Source organism: Lissotriton vulgaris, chromosome 1_1 (genome assembly GCF_964263255.1).
Source record: "Lissotriton vulgaris chromosome 1_1, aLisVul1.2, whole genome shotgun sequence".
NCBI lineage: Eukaryota > Metazoa > Chordata > Amphibia > Caudata > Salamandridae > Lissotriton > Lissotriton vulgaris.
In genome coordinates, this window is record NC_141685.1 from 2,029,020,721 (window position 1) to 2,029,041,170 (window position 20,450).

Genomic DNA, 20,450 nt, shown 5'->3' on the forward strand with positions numbered 1-20,450 from the left:
CTGGGAATTTACTAACACATGAACTATTATGCTGTGGCTCTCCTCAGGGAGCAGGTGGAGAAATTGCCTAATGCAACATAGCCTCCCAAAGCATGTTGATGAGATCTGACGTACTTGGGCAGAAAAGGATAAATCTGTATCACACTTAAAACCAAGGTTTTTGGCTGACTGTTAAAATCGGTGGGGGACCCAGCAGAGTGGGCCACCAGAGGCAAGCTGCCGGAGGGGGTAGTTGGCCAACCAGCAGCACTTCCGTCTTATCTGCATTTAATTTCAGGCAGTTCTTATTCTTCCAGCTGGAGAAGTTTGCCAGTCATTCCTTAAAGTTAGGAAAGGCGTCAGCGGAGTGTTCTTTGAAAGAGAACACCAGTTGAGTATCATCAGCATAGGAAACTGTTTTCACCCCACTGTCTACAATGAGCACTGCCAGAGGTGCCAAGTATTTATTGGAAAAGCAGCGGACTCCGAGCCGAGCCCTGGGGAACTCGTTTACTAATGGGTTTTGTGTAGAATAAAAAGGGCGCAAGAACACCTGTTGTGCATGATCGTCAAGATACAATTGGATACAGGCTAGAGCTGTTCCTTAAATACTGGCCTGATGGAGTCTATCCAGCAAGATAGAGCGTGAGTCTGTGTTGAATGCTGCCGATAGGTCTAACAACACAAGCATAGCGCAGGCGCCACTATCGACAGACATCCTCACCGACTCGGCCACTTCAATGGATGCTCTTTCTATACAATAGCCAGAACGAAAGCCCGATTGAATGTCATGTAGGAGGCCATTTGTCTCAATGAAATCCGCTAGCTGTCTCTGGGCTAGCTTCTCCAGCATCTTAGCCGTTGCCCGGAGAAGTGAGATTGGTCAAAAAGTACTCAGTTCCGCTGGATCAGCATTAGGCTTCTTCAGTAGCAGCAGTAAGAAGGCCTGCTTCCAGGAGGCTGGAAAAATGCCCTCCTTCAGTGAAGTATTCAAAATCAAGTTCAGCACTGGGTTTAACATGGTGGCCCAGGATCTAAAGAACTGAGGGGGCATGGATCTCCAGGAGAGCCTGACTCGCATCTCTGCCGTTCTGCCAACGATTCCTCTGTTGCAATAGGGCGAAACTTGGTGAAGGAGCTCGAGGTGGTATTGGCACTAAGGTGCCTTTTTGTCCCTTCTTTCGCCGTTGCTGGAAATAAGGCATATAGTTGTTAAATCTTTTCCTCGAAGAGGTCTGACTGGCTTGCACAGAGGATGAGGAAAGAGTGGATTAAACTCCCTGATACTGCCGGGTTGGTTAAATACCTGACAATCTTTAATATTCCTTTGGTTGAGTTTCCTGAACTCTCAATGCGGTGGATCAAGTAATCTCTCCTCGCCCTCTCCATAGACTTGTGCAGCTCTTTAAGAGCCTCCGTGTAGGTGACCTTTGCAGCCGCGATGTAGTCTTTCCTCCAACAGCGCTCTAATCATTTACATCTACTCTTTTACATTTTTAATTCATCTGAGAACCAGGGAGCCGGATGAACAGTTCTCACGGAGGTGCCAGATCTAAGTGATGCCACTGTATCTAGAGTGGTTATGATCCATGAGTTGAAGCATGAGGCATCTCTATCGGGGTCCTCCGACAACTGAGGCTTCGTAGCCAATAAGGTTAACCCCAGTGCCTCTATATTTACCTTTTTCCAGTGTCTCCTTAACTCTCTTTGCCTTCTGCAAGGTGATGGCTTGGCCTTCACGTCAATAGAAAAAGGAACAGGGAAATGGTCCATAAATACTAGTCGTAGGGGGACCTCTACAACCAGATTTTGAACATTAGAAAACATTAGGGCCTAAGAATGTCCTCCACTGCGGGTGGGGGATGTAACAAACTGAGTAAGATTGACATCAGAAAGCATTGAGAATAAATTTGTGGCCTGGGTACAATACAGGTCATCGACATGCAAGTTAAAATCTCCTAGGACAGGGAAGTTGGCGTAGTGCAGGGGCAGCTGGGAAATGGTGTTGCACCTCTCTAGTGTGAGAGCATGACAGTCTGGTTGCCTAAACAATAAGAACCCAGCAAAGGAGCAGGCCGTCAGGATCTTAATACAGAGATTTAGGCCTTCAATGTTGCCTATCGTGTTCAATTTCGAGGTGGAAATCTCCCAGGAGTCCTTTAAAATAATAGCCACACCACCCCCCCACTTCAATTTGCGCAGATAATTCAGAAACGGGGGGATAGCCAGGGTCAGGTGAGGTTTAGAATCCTCTTTAATCCAGGTTTCAGTTAGGAACATTACGTTCCAAGATTTATCCAGCAGAGCCACCCAAATATCACTAGCATGTTTGGGAAAGGATCTGCAGTTGATCAAACATGCTCTTACCCTCATGTCAATCTTACCGGACCACTCAATAGATGCTCCGCTTATCCCCTCGAAGTCAAGAGAGGCGTGAAATTCAAAATTGCACTCTGGGCAGAGGTAATCTGTGAAACCCACCTCCCAGTTAGTTCACAGATTACTTGGGCATGGATTGTCCTTTAACGACATAAGTGCTTCTCTTGACCACGTTCTGGTCTTACCCCCTGCTAGTTGACCAGAGTGGCTGGTGCTGGCCGCGGTCCGGATGCGGACGGGGGCAGACAGGCTTGCCTTTGGCGCATCTTTGGCGTGCCAGCTGCACGTCCGCTGCGAGTGTCCACTGCGTGTGTCCGTTCCACGCATGTCCGCTGCGTGCGTCCGCTGCGCAGGGACCATTAAATAGGCGTTGGGGAGCCAGTCACAACTAGTCTTGTTGATGGAGTATGGTTGATCTACTCCATTGTTTAGGTCTGAGTTCTGACCTAAACTGTAGGTGAACACTGTACTGCTCCTACCATTTTGCTCTGCTTTTTAATAACCTCACAAGCTGCGACACCAAGGGCTCATAATAGAGTAATCTGGTATCTTCATCCTACGCTGTTTGTGAATATACTCATGGACTGGGCCAAGACATTTGCAGGGGCTGATGACTATAGCTTGACACAATTACTAGGTCGCAAAATGAACTTGAGTCAATCAACGGTGCAATAAGATGAAATGGCAGAGCTTCAGAAATGTTAGCTAGTGTCTCACCTGAGTTGTCGTCTGTTAGTAACTAGTAAGCTTTGCTTAATATGTAATTACCAGGGAGTATAACATTGTAATATTAGGGTCACGAGGGAGGGCACAGGAGTTTGCTCCTTAAGCTCAACCACTTCACTTTTTGTGAGCACACCATATCAGAGGGTAATAAGTGTGGCTGTACATGGCTGTTTCAATGTAGAGTGTGTGTAATTAAGCTTTATCTGTAGAGTAATCAATGAAAGTCATTGAGGTAGATGAAATGTGGGCCTTGGTTTCCCAGGCAAATGATTATATAAGTGAAATGATTGGAAGCTTAGGGCCTGACTTAGAGTTTGACAAATGGGTGCTCTGTCCACCGTATTGGACGTGCATTATATCCACTTGTAATATGGCAGACTGGATATCCTTTACGTTTTGACAGAGTACCAGACCACCAAACTCTAAATTTGGCCATGAAAACTTAAAGAGAAATAGTTTTTTTGCCATAAAGGAGGAAGAGTTCCTTGTTGTTGAAGCCGTAGCACTGAGTCCTCGACTGCATGTGGTACCACTAGCACCACTCCTTTGATTCAGAATCCCTATGTCTGCCTCATCCCACCCCCAGAGGTCTGCTCTTCCTCTCAGCTGTGTTATCGTGCTTCCGTCCTTGGCAGGCAACCTTATTGGATCGTCTTTATTGCTCTTTGTAGGCACCCGTTTGGTGCTCCCAGCCTCCCTGTCCAGTCCAGCTACTTTACCTGCTCTGTCTCATAGCTTTTGCAGTGCAGGTGAATTACCAGGGGCACCTTCAGACTATTGATTCCACACACACTTCAGCAGTTGTCCTCTGGGCTCCATCTCCAGGGTGAATCAGCGCATTGCTGTCTGCTCAGAGGGGACCTCACTTCACCCTTTTGCATATCCTATATTCCTTTACCGTCGGGAGACACCCAGGAAGTTATCTAACTAGTATATTGTTCAAGGCAGCTCCTACGCGCTCCATACCACCCTTGTTAGGAACCAACAGGGTGGAGATATGATGCCGTTTTTGTTCAGGTCTGTAACCACCATCTTCACAGTCCAGACCATTTCCCAGTACACAGGTTTTTGGTTCTAGCTTGACAGCTCAGCTGTCTCTAAGACGCAATGTTACCAATTCTTTAAAATAAACATATTGTGGGTGTTTACTTTACTCAGAGCAGTACTACTCTCTCACTGTAAGCTATTGTTTATTTTGTGTATCATTCCATTTTCTATGGAGTGCTTGCATTAAATCTGAAAAATACACCCATTCATCACACATTCAGTGCATACGGAAAGCAATCCTTTTGTTTTTTGTTAATGCAGTAGGTGTTTTAATGTTTTGTAGGACTCGAGAGCAAGACAATACCAACACTAACTTTACTACTGTTATCACTGCTGTCATCATTACTACTGTTATCACCACCAATAATACCACCGACTCATTGCCACCTAAATCACTACTAACATTAGCATCACAACCACAACCATTACCACCACTTCACACCACCACCATTACCACCACCACAACATTTGTCGCACATATCTGAGTCTGCATATTTCACCTCTTGAAAGCTAGACCTATTGGCTTTGGCAATACTGTCTAAAATAGAAGCCATGTTATTGAATGAGGAAGCTATAAAGTCGAAATGGCTAACAAACAATATAAGCCAGTGTAAAATATATATAAAAAAATAATGTTTACATACAATATAGTAAAATTATTATTATGAAACGTACTAATAATAAATATGAACTATAATGACTTCTAAAAAGGCACTCGTAGTATTAAAATCTGACTTTAATGTATAAACTATAACATTTCACATATCCTATGAGAGGACAATGGTAATATATGAATTGCCCCTGCTGGCATGAATATGTTTTCGCAGAAATGTATACTTTTTAATATCAGTAGTACATGTAATAATGATGATAATAATAACAGCAGGTTATACATCACTTTTAATAGTGCAGATTTTGCTTGTTTGTCTCAGCACTGTACATAACAGATGCAGTTACCCAATTTAATGGTAGTCACTTTCTCAAACACAGAAGAATGAAAGGCAGTTTAGCACAGATTTAACGTGTGACCTGTGGCTCAAACATTCACACACATTCTTGTATTAGTAGCAAGCACTCATCTCACCTAGTCATCCTACCATTGTAGTTCCCAAAGTCACGTGCATATTTGCTTTAATCTGTTTCGTGTTGTAATTCTGAAAATAGCCCCAACTCATATTAAAATTCTCAGTCTCTCCTTCTTTGAAAGTCATACCTCTGCAGCCTAACAATACCCAATGTCCTCAAGCTCATCGAACCCCACCACCCATCTGTATGAACTCGTACATCTCCCCGCTGATAATAATTAAATCTGGTTCGGAGAAACTGGAATAAAATGTTGGAATGGTTTACTTTAGCGCACAAGACTAACCCCAAAACTTAACAATAAGCAATAACACTGGACTACCCCCTACATTTTGAATCAAGCAGAGGGCTGCCCGGTGTAAAGCACTCAACATCTCATCGGGGAGAGTAAATACTATATAAATGCAATACAATACAATACAATATCCGACAATTGCCTCTACAGGCTCATTGAAAACGATGGATGTTTAAACAACTTTTCCTTAGTCAGTATCCCAAATGTATGCTTATCCTTCTGAGAAATGCGAGTAATTTTGTTAAAAAAATGTAAACAATTTCCTTTTAGGTTGTATCTTGAGCAAGCAAACCTAAATAATTGCTGACGGGTTACTACTTTTGCCAAATAGAATACCATCTCCTGACATATTTCTTATGACTCAAAAAAATCATTGCTTTTGAGCTACTCAAGCTATCAAAATTCATCCTTTGTACCCACATATGCGCACTATACCCATTGGTCTATGCGAACAACAGATTGTATTACTGTTGGGACAGGACAGATATTCCCCTGTGTGGCTCTGGTGTGCGTACTGCCCTGCCCTTTGCTCTTCTTCCTGTGCAGGTTCTGTTTTTGTTTTTTCACCCATTGAATCCAACAATCATGAAAGATCACTGAGTTTTCTCCCTATTTACTGCACCGAACCCTAACCCTGGATCCCGAGGTAGAAGGGCATCCAAGGTGCACCCCTTTAAGAGAGCGGTATGGCCTGCTTTGACTGTAAGTACTGGTGCCCTTGATCAGAAAGTTGTTTCAATATTTCCCTTCAATCCAAGGCGGAGCTGCACACCAATCCAGCAGAGAGAAATATGTTCCCTCAGCATCACTTTGTCAATGGCTGACCTGCTTCACCAATCTGGGGATAAGCTTGGATCTAATTTCAAATCGAAGAGCTGCTTTGTTTCCCAGAGCCACGAGCACCATTGTCTGTGAAAGGAAGCCATATGCAGCATTTTTCAGAGCCCAGAGGAAGCAAGAATACCATCATTTAATGCTACCACTTGATTAGGTGCAGGAATCAAATGCCATCACAAAAAGTATTGGAGCCTTTTCTACCTCCTCATGGCCCTACTCCCACTTTCCTTTACCTTTCTCCTTAGGGTAAAGTTCTGTAGTAGCACTTTTAAATGTTTTGTTACCAACTTTTGCTTTGCTATTGTACTAATATTTGGAAACCAGTACAAAGAAAACAGTTTGTTATCCAAGAAGTCTTGCTTGTAAAGTAAAAAAACTTTACCTGTGCAGGGCGATCGAACTCAGTAGTCATGCTTAATTAATTAATTAATTGTGTGCTTATATAGCGCAGGAATCACTCCCGAAGGGGTACCTCCGCGCTTCAACTGCTGCGAAACCCTTCCTGGCTTCCCTGAGAGATGGTCCCTTAATGGGTATCTCCAGGGTGAGACCAGGCATCCCCGGCGGTCTGGTGGGGCCGTTAGTGAAGATGAGGCAAGCTAGTGCCCAGAGTTGCCGAGTGTGAACGCTGATCAGAGTGGGCACCGAGGCGAGAGAATTATTGAGTCCGCTGACCCTGGTCCAGAAACCTGCCGCGTCGGGAATTGAACCCTGGTCCCGGGCCGTCCTCTGCTCTCGGGTCTGCCGCCTCTAACCAGTGAGCCACACTACTCCATTTGGGGGGAAATGTAAGAGCTTAAATTAAAACTGAAACTCTATAACCATCGCTTTAGAGGCCAGATCTTAGAAGGCAAAAAAAGTAAAGGAAATCTATATTTAGGTCCAGGGCGCAGAGAGACGAATACATCTATCCATGCATCAGTGGAGGGTATGAAGTCCAACTGGTGTTGTATAATACCTGCCGGAAGCACTGGAACATGTACCACACCCCTTGTGATCGTTCGAATGTCTGATCACGGTACTCAGTCATTGTGTTTCCAGACTAAGTTTACCATATTGTGAGTAATCATCGTGGCGTTATTTGTTCTAAACAGGAACTAGAGCACAGAGAAGAAGAATTGGCAGAACTGCGGCTGCTTTCGGATGAGAAATTTTCTGCGGCAGAGAAATGGAAAAGTGGAATAAGAGCAAATGCTAAAGTACGTTAGTTTATTTGCAAAAGTATTATCATTTAATTCTATACAAAATGTTTGGTTTCTGAGCTCTACAATACTGTATTTTCAGTTTAATTTAGTTGAAAATTAATATTAATTCATAAGAACATTTTCATATGAGTCTGTATTGTAATACATGAGGATACATCTCAAATTATCTTAACATCAGCTTAAATCAATTGTAATTCAGTGCTTGGAAGACTGTCCTTATTTACACACTTCTATTTGCTACCGCTCTCTTTACACAATACGAGTAGTCCATGAACTCCTCTATTTCTCACAGCATTTCATCTTTTTGCTTGCAGGCAACAACCCCTATTTCTGCACCCCAGTACTTAGTGCTTTTCGACATGTAAATCGTTATTTAACACCTCTGTTAATGATCTGTGTCATTTCTGCATGCTGTAATGCTGCATATATCTTCCCCTCTGGAAAATGTGTGCCTCACTTTCTTCAGGCGCTCTGTCCATCCTCTCTACGCCCCAGTACCAGGTCTTTCACTCAAAACCAAATTACCAAAAATTGTATTGCCATTTCGTTTTGAATGATATTTGAATGCTTTTGTATTATGTATTTTTATTTCAGTTGCTTTGAAGGGCGGCCTCAGTCCCGTGGTTAATTTGAGCCGGTGGTTTCTGGTGCTTGGCACAGGCACTTCATTGTCAACACCGAGACTTATGACAGTCTGCCACATGGTGGTGCTGCTTATCTAATTTAGAGAGGAGGACAAAAACAGTTGTTTATTTGTTCAATACACAGTAAAAATCACTAATACCTGCTGCCCAAGCCAGTCTTATAGCATTGGTGGTAAGGAATAGTCTTAATTGTTACACTTTCAGGAGAGTTATGGTTAGTAGTTGTGTTGGTAATGTAATTGGCAGTCCTGGCAGAGGCAATAGGTGTTGCAAGCTGCAGTTGCCTCTTGACGAGGGCTCTGGCACTTCTTTTTTGTACAAATTAAACACTGCTCAGTATCAGAAGTCTGATGAATGGGATCAATTTTGAACAAAACTCTAATCTATTAGAATGTCTCTGCTACGTGGTCCCTGCATGCTCTCCCTCGCTTTCCTAAATGTAATCTAAAACACTAATGAAAAAATAAGCAAGCATGGTCACTCTCAGCACTGTTATTTTATTTTTAATAAATTACAAAAAAGGTGATGCCCAGGTGTTTTCTTCAAGACAATTAATTATGAGAACAAAAAATATTAATTATCTGTCTCGTCACAACATCAGTTGTATGATATATATCTGTCATCTATTATAACGTTCATCCGATGGTTATTACCAACAATTACAAATACAAATAACTAAGAAACAAACACAACAAAACAGTAATTCGGTTTGTGAATTATTTTAAAGATCCTTTATTCATTTTATACATTCTTAATATAAATCAATCAACTAAACCATATTCAATCTTGTAAGGAATGACATGTGGGCCGAAATTAATAATAACTGTCGACGCGTTTCGGCCTTTCAAATAGTTATACGCCTCATCAGGACAAAGGGCAACATTTCATTTAAATGATCCTACAAAAAATAAAAATAAAGCACAATCAATAATAATCAACTTAAAAAAGTTATTTAGGAATTTTGAAATTTAACAGTCTGTTCCACGGACACAGGCACCCGTAGGAGCCACTAACACTATGAAAAGAGAAACATCCTCAAGGTTTAGGTATCAAAAAGGCTATTTACACACCAGAAAAAGAAAATGTGATCAGAAATCCATCACAATAGATCACTATATTTATTTACACATATTTTATAAAAACGTCATTCAACATGAAGAACCTTTCATCACGTGTCTAATGTCAAAGTTTGAAGTGACATATTTGAGTCAACCCAAATGAAAGTAACCGCATAAACTATACATACCAAAATGTTATTATCCAAATAACAAAACCAATAATGGGTAAGGTCGTCCAATGTTGCGGATATAATTAGAAAATGTCACTCAAATCAGGGCGAACTTCATATATTAGGCACACCTGTGCAATCCAGGTATCTTTAGAATCTCAGAAATGTGATGTAATCACCTAGATCAATCAAAAAAGAAGCTAAAATCATTAACTCGCCCTCGTCCGCTACACCAGGTTCATCCGTTACTTGGAATTTGATCCCAGTAAACAATTACTCTCCAGTTTCGATATCGAATCGCTATATACTAATATACCTCAGGAGGATGCTTTGAGCGTGTGTGAATTTGTTTTAGACTCCAGACCACGTCCACATCAAGTGCCCACCAAATTTATTGTCCAATTGGCCTGAATCTGTTTAAAGAACAACTTTTTCAACTTTAAAGACCAATTGTACCTCCAGGTCGGCTATGGGCTGTAGCTTTTCACCTGAAATTGCCAATTTGGTGATGGGACAATTTGAGCAGAGATGGATATATAGCGACACCAACCCATTCTTACATCTGGTGGGCCTTTGGTGTTGCTATATAGACGATATCTTTATGATATGGAATGGGGATTCAGAACAACTAACAGAATTCCATTCCTGGCTCAATCATAGAACTCAGGAGTTTAACTTCACAGTATCAAGCGATCATCATAAAATCAATTTTTTAGATGTGTACATCGAACATGAGGATGGTAAACTATCGGTTAGTTTATACACCAAACCAACAGATCGTAACACCCTTTTGCACTTTAACAGTGGCCATCCTAGATCACTTAAAGAAAACTTGCTGTATGGCCAGTTCCTCCGTATTCGGAGGAACTGTAGCAATAAAGAACAATATTTTGCTCATGCCAATCTACTTAGAGAAAAATTGATTTTACGAGGCTACCCAAAAAGATTAGTAAAGGTGGCACTAAAAAGAGCGTGGTATACGCCGAGAGAGACTCTGTTAGTACCCAACAAGAAAGATACAAGTAACACTCCCTTAACCTGTGTTTTAACCTATGGCCCTAGGGCAAATAAGGTGAAAAAACTGATTTTAAACAACTGGAAACTGTTGGGTGAAATCGATATTCCGAAACCATTATTTGAATTCAAAAAGGGTCGGAATATTTGTAATCATCTTGTAAGAGCTAAAACCATTGTGCCTACACAGGTACCCAAAACCACTAGGGGATTGCTGGGTCTACCCCCAGTTGTAGGTCATTTCAGGTGCCACAATTGCGTGGCATGTGAAATGACTAAGGACTCAAAGGAAGTCGAAATTAATGGAAATTTACACATTCAAAAGGCATTCTCAAACTGTAATTCAAGAAATCTGGTATACTGTATTAAGTGTCCATCTAATCAAGTGTATATTGGACAGACGACCCAGACTGTCAAAACTAGGGTCCTCCAACACAGATCCCGTATCAAGTGCATGACCATAGGGGCCCCTTTGGTCAGCCATTATCAAAGTCACAATCATTCATTCAACAATATATACTGGACAGTATTATGCGTGGTATCTAACAGAAACACAGTAGATAGTGAGACCAAATTAAACCAATTGGAAGCCAGATTTATTGAAAAATATCAGACTTCCAAAACTGGACTGAATGACAGGGATGAAATATGGTCACTTATCCGTTAAAAGGGTTAGTTGATTCATGTGACTGTTTAAAAATGACCTTTTGTTAGCATTTGTAATATGTATGAGTACTGAGTTTGTTTAAGTGTACGTTAAATTAATTGAATAATGTATAAAATTTATATATTGTGTGGTTTTTTGCTGCAGAACAAAATTGATTTTAGAATGGACAAGGCATATGGTATCACACTGGTGAATTGGGTTGCACTTTTCCCTTGCTTTCTAAAACTCCTTTCTTGTTAGTTTTTTTTGTTTTGATTAATTTCTGTTTGGATGGTTCCTTGAAATTTTATAGAGAATCAGTGGGTGTGCTGATATTCAATATAATCGACATGAATGTGTCACGAGTGGGAGTAGAGGGCGGCCATGTTGGTAGAGTTGCGCTAGTGTTCTTAGTCCGTTTTTTGTTTTCCTTTAACCTGGAGATGCCCGGTTGGTTGAATCAGGATAGGTGGAGTCCCGACAGGGAACTTACTTAGTCCGGCGTCTCCTTCCGGTAGCTGAGATATACGCCGAGTGATAGGAGACTCTGCCTCGTTTCCCGTATGTGATGTGGGTTTGGATACCCTGCAGATACCGGTAAGCGTGTGTGCACTTGTATACAAAGCCCTGTGTCATCATAGTAATCGGTGAATGTCTAGCTCTGTCTTTGATGTTTTTCCCCTATTTGTGGTACTTTACCCGGGCTTAACCTGTAACATGGGGTAACTTTCGAATAATATGAACTTGAATGTTAAGCATTTTTTTAATTCAATAGAAAGCTTGATTTTCGACCGGTGTGACATTGTTTAAGTAACGGATGAACCTGGTGTAGCGGACCAGGGCGAGTTAATGATTTTAGCTTCTTTTTTGATTGATCTAGGTGATTACATCACATTTATGAGATTCTAAAGATACCTGGATTGCACAGGTGTGCCTAATATATGAAGTTCGCCCTGATTTGAGTGACATTTTCTAATTATATCCGCAACATTGGACGACCTTACCCATTATTGGTTTTGTTATTTGGATAATAACATTTTGGTATGTATAGTTTATGCGGTTACTTTCATTTGGGTTAAATATAAAATATGTCACTTCAAACTTTGACATTAGACATGGTGATGAAAGGTTCTTCATGTTGAATGACGTTTTTATAAAATATGTGTAAATAAATATAGTGATCTATGGTGATGGATTTCTGATCACATTTTCTTTTTCTGGTGTGTAAATAGCCTTTTTGATACCTAAACCTTGAGGATGTTTCTCTTTTCATAGTGTTAGTGGCTCCTACGGGTGCCTGTGTCCGTGGAACAGACTGTTAAATTTCAAAATTCCTAAATAACTTTTTTAAGTTGATTATTATTGATTGTGCTTTATTTTTGTTTTTTGTAGGATCATTTAAATGAAATGTTGCCCTTTGTCCTGATGAGGCCTATAACTATTTGAAAGGCCGAAACGCGTCGACAGTTATTATTAATTTCGGCACCTGTTTTGATTTGGAGACTGTGTGGATTTATTCCCCAAGAGCATCATTTGGTTCTGAAGCCAAAAAATTCTGTTTGGCTTCCCTTGCTTCTTGCTAGTTTGGTGTCCGAAAAGGAAATTAGGCTAAGAAAAGACGTTGCCATGTTTTCCTTGTAAATAAATCATCGGGCTTCTTACATAAACTGTGGATTGAGTGTCCACAACAATAGGACACTTGGACCGCCTGGATTTAGAATTGAATATTTGGTTTTTGGACTTGAACATGTCATTCCTTACAAGATTGAATATTGTTTAGTTGATTGATTTATATTAAGAATGTATAAAATGAAAAAAGGATCTTTAAAATAATTCACAAACCGAATTCCTGTTTTGTTGTGTTTGTTTCTTAGTTATTTGTATTTGTATTTGTTGGTAATAACCATCGGATGAACGTTATAATAGATGACAGATATATATCATACAACTGATGTTGTGCCGAGACAGATAATTCATATTTTTTTGTTCTCATAATTAATTGTCTTGAAGAAAACACCTGGGCATCACCTTTTTTGTAATGTGTTTTCCTCACCCAGATGCCTTTTGGTTTACCGGTTACCCCCTGTTATTAATAACAAAATATTTTATTTTTAATGGCATATTGTGTTTTGATCATTTAGGAATTACAATACATGGATCTGCTTTTTTTTTTTATAGTGGGACCGCTACATGCAGTGCGATGGAAGCCCTGACCCTACCATACCGGAAGAAATAAACACATTTATTACCTTGTGGAAGGACGAAGAAACAGAACACTCCTCCATTAACTTGAAAATTAATCTGGTGGTAAAGGTAAGTTTGGAATGTATACCTTTCCACTATCACGATTTTAATTAAGAAGATCTTTGCTTCATGTTTCTACTCCGAGTGGTTCCGTTGGGTTATTTGCGTAGGTGCTAAAGTATAAGAATGAGTGAGTAGTTGTTCGAAGATTAATTTATTGTACATGTAAAAAAGTATCAGTAAAGGGAGAATAATATTTGGGCCATCTTCTTGCTTGTGAAGTGAATACTTTTAAATGTAATTGAGCTTATACAGGGATTGATGCACAAAGCGAGTTTGAGGTCCCAAAGCCTGCAATTCTCAAAGTCCTAGGATTCGTAAAATGATGGTTCACAATTAGTGACCACTTATTCAGAATGGAAATTTCCTACATCAGGCCCGCCGTTTCTTTTTAAGGCCCAAATATATTCGTTAATTTAGCATTTTATGAAAAGTTTGTCAGCAAGAATAAGTGCAGACACTGATCCCTTCCATCCCTCCAGTACAGTACTATCACGTCGTCATCCCTGCTGTATTTTATCTAGACAACTTTTCTTTTACTGGGACTCCCCATGGATGCTCACGCTTTAAACATGCCTTTGCACGTTCCTTTCTGTTGTATAGTTTGATAAAGGTCTCAAGGGGATCATGTGAATGCTCGTGTTGAATTTCTTCTGTTTTGCTTCTCAAATTGTAAAAACTAACCTGTAACGAAATGTATCTTACATTCAAAATTTGAGGCGGAAATCTAAAAGGTTTTTTTTATGCCAGTTCACTACTAATATCTGAAACCTGTGAAGATGTTTCAACCTGCCTGAAGTCTGGACATGTAAATAAAACCTCTGTAGCATGTGCAGTGGTACTGATGTTTGAACATGTGGAATATATCTAGAGAATGTGTACTCTTTGTAACTTTTAATTTTCCATCAAGGAATTATGTCCGACATCCATAAATAGAATATCTCTCTATCACAGGTAGGTTGCCCACAACACTTTCTGTAGTACATTTTTAATTGAACAACACCTTTTAATCTTCTTTCGTATGTATAATTTTAAAATACACCAAATAAGCCAAATCAATTATATTCGACTGAAATGCTACTGTTTTAAAATGTTTTAAAACTGAGAAAACAAAAAGGAATATCTATTCCTGCCACATTCTATAAACCAAGTTTAAAACTGACACTGCTTCCTTTAAATTCCAAAGTGCCCTGCCCCATCCTCCCGGCAAGTGTCCGTTAGGCTGTTCATTTCCCCTGAGGCACTGAAGAGTATCCCAGACCACAGCAGCATTCTGCTAAGACAATTTTTTTATGAAAACATAATTTTTGTTTTTTTTTAATGTTCCTTGAATGTATTTTGATGTGTGCTTGGTAGAGAAAACTGTTTGTAAGGGTTAAGTCTTCAAAGGATGAGCATGCTGTGTGTGTCTTTTTCCTTCTGGACATTCATTCCATAAAGAGTTGTAAGATTTGTATCAAAGACAAAGGTCCAAGGAGGAAGTGCGCTAATGCAATATGGGGCAGTAGTACAAGTGTCTTTTGGTGCCCAACTACAGCAGGCAAAGGGTAAAAAAACATCCCACTAATTCCCCATGGCTAAGGCCAGGTCTGACCCACTCTGGGAGCCCTCAGACCTTCCCTCACTCTATGGGAATTACTACTCCCAGTCAACTGCAAGACATTCATCTCAAGAAGCTTAATGTTGAGACATTTGATGTTGAGGTTATCAAAGGCTACCTACTCAACATCAAGGTATTCTTTACTGACAAAGTCTTACTCATCTTTAAAAACCTCAGTCTTTCCACACTCATGGCATGGAGCAATCCTAACCAGACGTCTAGTGTCCAATACACTGGAAATGGTCATGGCCAACATCACCACTGGCTGAGAAGGTTTTGTCTATAAACAACGAGTGTGCCGTTCCTATGTTGTTACAAAAAAGGGGAAGAATTTCCTATTGTAAAGACAGGTTAGAGGAATCTGATGAATCAGAAGCAAGAGCCCTCACCCACCTAGTTGGATGGCATGCTTCATCATTTAGCAGTTCCACATTGGGTCAGTGCTGCAATGCCCATGATCCCTTCATTGCCGGCGATCTTTTTAAGATATTACCAGCCATGGTGAGTCATAAGTGAGAGTGCTAAGAGTGTAGATGTGAAAATGTGTGAAGATAAAAATGACTAAGAGTTACCTAATAATCGTTTATTACGGTTCTATTTCTTGCCATGACTAAAACAATGTGGGGCGGTATAGGAGATAGTGGTCCTTCATAGCTCAAAAAATGTGGTTAAAAACAAAGTGTTAACATGTTTTTTGCCATTGAAAAGTCATAAATAAACTAGGCAATGCTTCAGGACAGCTATGAACCTATTCTACATATGATTGGGTCGATAATTGAGTTTGCATAGGTGCTCAATCATAAAATCACCCAACCCCAGTGGTGAGATTTGTACCAAGTATAGACTTGATGTAAGCAATCTGACCTGAAAAGTAAAATATATATGCGGATATGAAGTATCGTCACCTATGTAGATGATTCAATCATTGCACCCTTCAACGATATGATGCAGGTAAATGATACATGTATATATTTAGGCCGTAATGTCATCAAATATACAGCAAATAGTGTGTTGCCATTAGTGATCATGCAAGTAGCAATGCAAAACTTCACATTGGTAGAACACTCGTGTCATAAGTGTTCCACACAAACCCACAAGGGTTTGTCCCACTACAGCTGCAGAAGATCTTCAGCATCCGAAGCTGTTGGCTACCCTGGAAGTAGCACACCTCCAGTGGTTATACCTCTTCTTTCTCTACCTGTCCCAGCCAGAACTCCACTCTCAAAATGGAAAAAGGATGACACGTTGAAGAATAAGCATAGTTGCATCTCAGAAAGGAGCAAAGGAAACAACACCACATAATGTAAGTGATTGTAAATCTCATCAGATTTATGGAAAGTTCTCAAGGGAAACTCCTAAGGAACATTATTCTTAGGAAAGGTGGCCAAGCAAGGTCCAGAAAATATCATCCGTCGTCCTCCTAGGTAAATGCCTCCTTCAATTACTTAGGATACCACCAGTGGGGACACTAACTTGAGTACTAACATGCTCTGCAAGAACTGGACGGTATTTAATCATGAAGTGCACATCATGGCTGCTGTCTTCTTGCCGAAAGCCTGTGATCAAGGACATACCTGTCCGAAACGGGTCAAGCTGGCAATTTGTATTCAAGCTGAGGGCGGCATGCTGCCTCTGATGTTGCCCAGTAATAAACGGCTCAACTCTTCATGTGTGGCTCCTCCTTGGGTGACCTTGTGTGTTGATGTATCGCGGCTGGTCCAGCCGTGGAGGAGCCCCGCTGCCATAACCTGGAGGATCTGCAGCATCCGTAAACACGGACATTGTGAGGAATGAGGAGGCCATGAACCAGCAACTCTCTGAATTCATAGAGAGTCACAACTTGCTGGATGATACTCAGTTTGGTTTCCGTAAACACCATGGCACGGAAACCGCTCTCATCAAAGCAGCTGATGACATTAGAGTCATCCGTGATCAGGGAGGAACAGCACTGCTAGTCCTTCTTGACCTCTCAGCAGCCTTCGATACGGTCGACCACAGGATCTTGGTCGACCGTGTCGAAAGGATGGGTATTCAGCTCACTGCCAGGGATCTACTTGCCTCTTTCCTGGCCAACAGAACCCAGGCAGTCACCTTGGGCCTTTTTCAATCAGCGGATTTGTCGTTACCGTGTGGGGTCCCTCAAGGCTCATCCCTAAGTCCGACACTATTTAATATATATGTGTCGGACCTTGCTAGTGTCATCAAAGCACACAGGATGAGCCTAACCTCATACGCTGACGACACTCAGCTGGTACTGGCCATAAAGGGCGATGGACAGGAGGTGGCAGAAAGATTCCAAAGGGGGATGACTGCTATCGGTGAGTGGATGGCAAGAAATTGCCTGAAGCTCAACTCCGATAAAACGGAGGTAGTTATCTTTGGCAACCTTCTGCCAGCCTGGTCTGCAACCTGGTGGCCATCGGATCGTGGTATCCCTCCTACCCCCACCGTTAGGGTCAGAAATCTAGGAGTGACATTCGATGACCAACTCAGCTTCATGGCCCATGCAAATAAGGTGGCAGCCAATGCCCATTTTAAGCTCAAAATGATAAAAAAGATCATCCCTTATCTTCCAGATTCAGCAGCCAAGACGTTAGTCACCTCCCTGGTCTTGACATCGTTGGATTACTGCAACGGTCTTTTGCTTAATGCACAAAGCAGAGTCACTAAAAAACTACAGACTGTGCAGAATGCAGCGGCACGCGTGCTGTCCAAAAAACCCAAATTTGCACCCATCTCGGACACTCTGAAAGGTTACCATTGGTTAACCATCCAAAATAGGGTAAAATTCAAATCACTGTGCATAGTCTATAAGACTCTGCAGGATCAAGGACCGCGCTTTCTTAAAAAGCAACTAATTCCTTATAATCCACCCAGAATACTTCGCTCTACCTCGCTCAACCAACTAGTGGTTCAACGAAGCAGAACAGTCTCTTGGGGTGACCGCCGCTTTTCTATTGCAGCCCCTAAAATCTGGAACTCCTTACCAAACCACATAAAAACAAGTTCCACACTTCTTCAGTTCAGAAAAAAATTGAAGACGTGGTTATTCAACCAGTAAATCTAGCCTCCAATCATCTGATCAGGGAGAGACAGCTTTGCATACTAGTGCCGAGACGCCTACGGGTAATTGTACGTGCTCTACAAATGCCATTAAATAAATAAATTGTTGGGGGCACAAGGACATCGGAAGCAGTGTGCCTTCCCACTTACCCACTGGGGATTTACTGATGGAACATTTACAGCGGCATCCATTTGGTGATATTAGGTGCACTACGAGGACCAGCAGGCTTCACTGCCGACGCCCATTTGGGCGGGATCTGGACAGTATTTAATCACAAAGTGCACATCATGGCTGCTGTCTTCTTGCCGAAAGCCTGTGATCAAGGACTTATCTGTCCGAAACGCGTCGAGCTGGCAATTTGTATTCAAGCTGAGGGGGGCATGCTGCCTCTGACTTTGCCCAGTAAAAAATGGCTCAACTCTTCATGTGTGGCTCCTCCTTCTTGGGCAACCTTGTGTGTTGATGTATCGCGGCTGGTCCAGCCGTGGAGGAGCCCCGCTGCCATAACCTGGCGGATCTGCAGCGGCCGTAAACACGGGCATTGTGAGGAAGGAGGAGGCTATTATTGTTGGGGGCACAAGGACATCGGAAGCAGTGTGCCTTCCCACTTACCCACTGGGGATTCACTGATGGATCATTTACAGCGGCATCCATTTGGTGATATTAGGTGCACTACGAGGACCAGCAGGCTTCACTGCCGGCGCCCATTTGTGGGGGATCTGGACGGTATTTAATCATGAAGTGCACATCATGGCTGCTGTCTTCTTGCCGAAAGCCTGTGATCAAGGACTTACCTGTCCGAAACGCGTCGAGCTGGCAATTTGTATTCAAGCTGAGGGGGGCATGCTGCCTCTGATGTTGCCCAGTAATAAACGGCTCAACTCTTCATGTGTGGCTCCTCCTTCTTGGGCGACCTTGTGTGTTGAGATATATATATATATATATATATATATATTACCTACTGGCGGTCGCCAGTAGGTAGTTATAGTTAGGATTTTTTTCAATGCAAAATCTCAAAATTCTATTGTGAATAACTTTGGCGCCGGTTGACGAATCTGCCTGAAAACTTCCTCAAATTTGCCCCGCGGAGCTCCGGTACTTCCTTGAAAGTTTGGGGGGGATTCGTGAAGCGGGGGCCGAGATAAAAGGGGGGTCCCAAAACGTGTTTTCCCCATGTTAATTTCCATAGGGTGGTCGAACTCACCTTTAGCCCGAACGGCTGAATGGATTTCCACCAAACTTGTCAAAATTGTAGGGACTGGTAGCCCGATGTGCCTTTGCTATGTCTCAAGATATGTGCTCCAGTGGTTTTTGAGTAATTTAGGTAAAAAAAATATATATATCTATGGCAGCGCCCCGGTACGCGCACCGGGGAGCGCTCTGGGCACGCCACGTGAGGTGCGCACGGAAAGCTGATTGGCTCTCGGGTGTCTGTAAACATTCGAAACAGTCCGGAGCGGCCGCCATCTTGTGTCTCGGTAGGATCGAGACACAAGAGGTGGGAAAAACAAAGGGGGAAATGACAATAAGGGGGCAGAGTAGACCCCCCTTGACCCCCTAGGTTTGATGTGGGGGCTATAAAAGGGCCCCGCAGGTGAAAAAATTTTTTTTTTTGATTTGCGAGGGGGAATCGCCCGGTACGCACACCGGGGAGCGGACCGGGGAGCATCCCATGGGGAAAAATGAATGATAGAGTTTTTAAAAAATGTAGCCTTTTTTTAGAAATTGGAGGTAGTTGCAAAAACTGTTTTTTTTCTTCTTTTTGTTGTTTTATATTTTTTTTTAATGTTTTTTGAACATTTTGTACTTTTTTTGGCTTTTATGAACTATTTTGTATTTTTTGTGGTTATTTTTATGGGGAGAAACAAAAAACAGGGAATTGAAAATGGCTCAACAGGAGCAAAAAAAAAAATCAGGAAAAAATTAGGGTTTTTGGGGGCAATTGTGGTTGTCACCAGCAAGGAGGATGAGCTTTAGGCTCTGCTCAGCATAGGAGATGGTCTTACCACAAAAAATACAGGTGACCCTAAATTCTCCAAACCGTGGTTGAATGCAAGGGATTGTCTCCCTTGTCTCTGGTCCCGATGGAGTGGGTTGTTTTCGTTTGGAGGTGCTGGGTGTAGATTGGGGAGGGTTGCTGGCCAGTTCTCTCATCTCTGTGGCAGCATAGTTGTTAGGATGCTTGCGCTGCATGTGCCTTATCATGGTCTTGTTCCCAAATGAATATTTTGTATTTGGGTTACCCCTTGAGAGTTCCATGTCACAGATAAGGCAAGTCACCTTTGCCGCATTCACTTTCTTTTTTCCCTCAGGGATGGAAAAAAACTCCCATACAATGTGTGGCTTGGGTTGGTATATGGTATTGTGTTCTTCCAGCCACCTCCTCCTCTTCCTCCTCC

General features: G+C 41.9%; 1 protein-coding gene across 1 annotated transcript in view; it reads left to right on the plus strand.

Annotated features, from left to right (window-relative positions):
* DNAI7 (dynein axonemal intermediate chain 7) overlaps positions 1-20,450 on the plus strand; it is a 562,546-nt gene that overhangs the window by 133,104 nt on the left and 408,992 nt on the right. The window contains exons 4-5 of the mRNA XM_086920321.1: positions 7,441-7,545; positions 13,262-13,396. Of these exons, the coding sequence (XP_086776447.1) occupies positions 7,441-7,545; positions 13,262-13,396 (240 nt within the window). The remainder of the gene's footprint in view (positions 1-7,440; positions 7,546-13,261; positions 13,397-20,450) is intronic.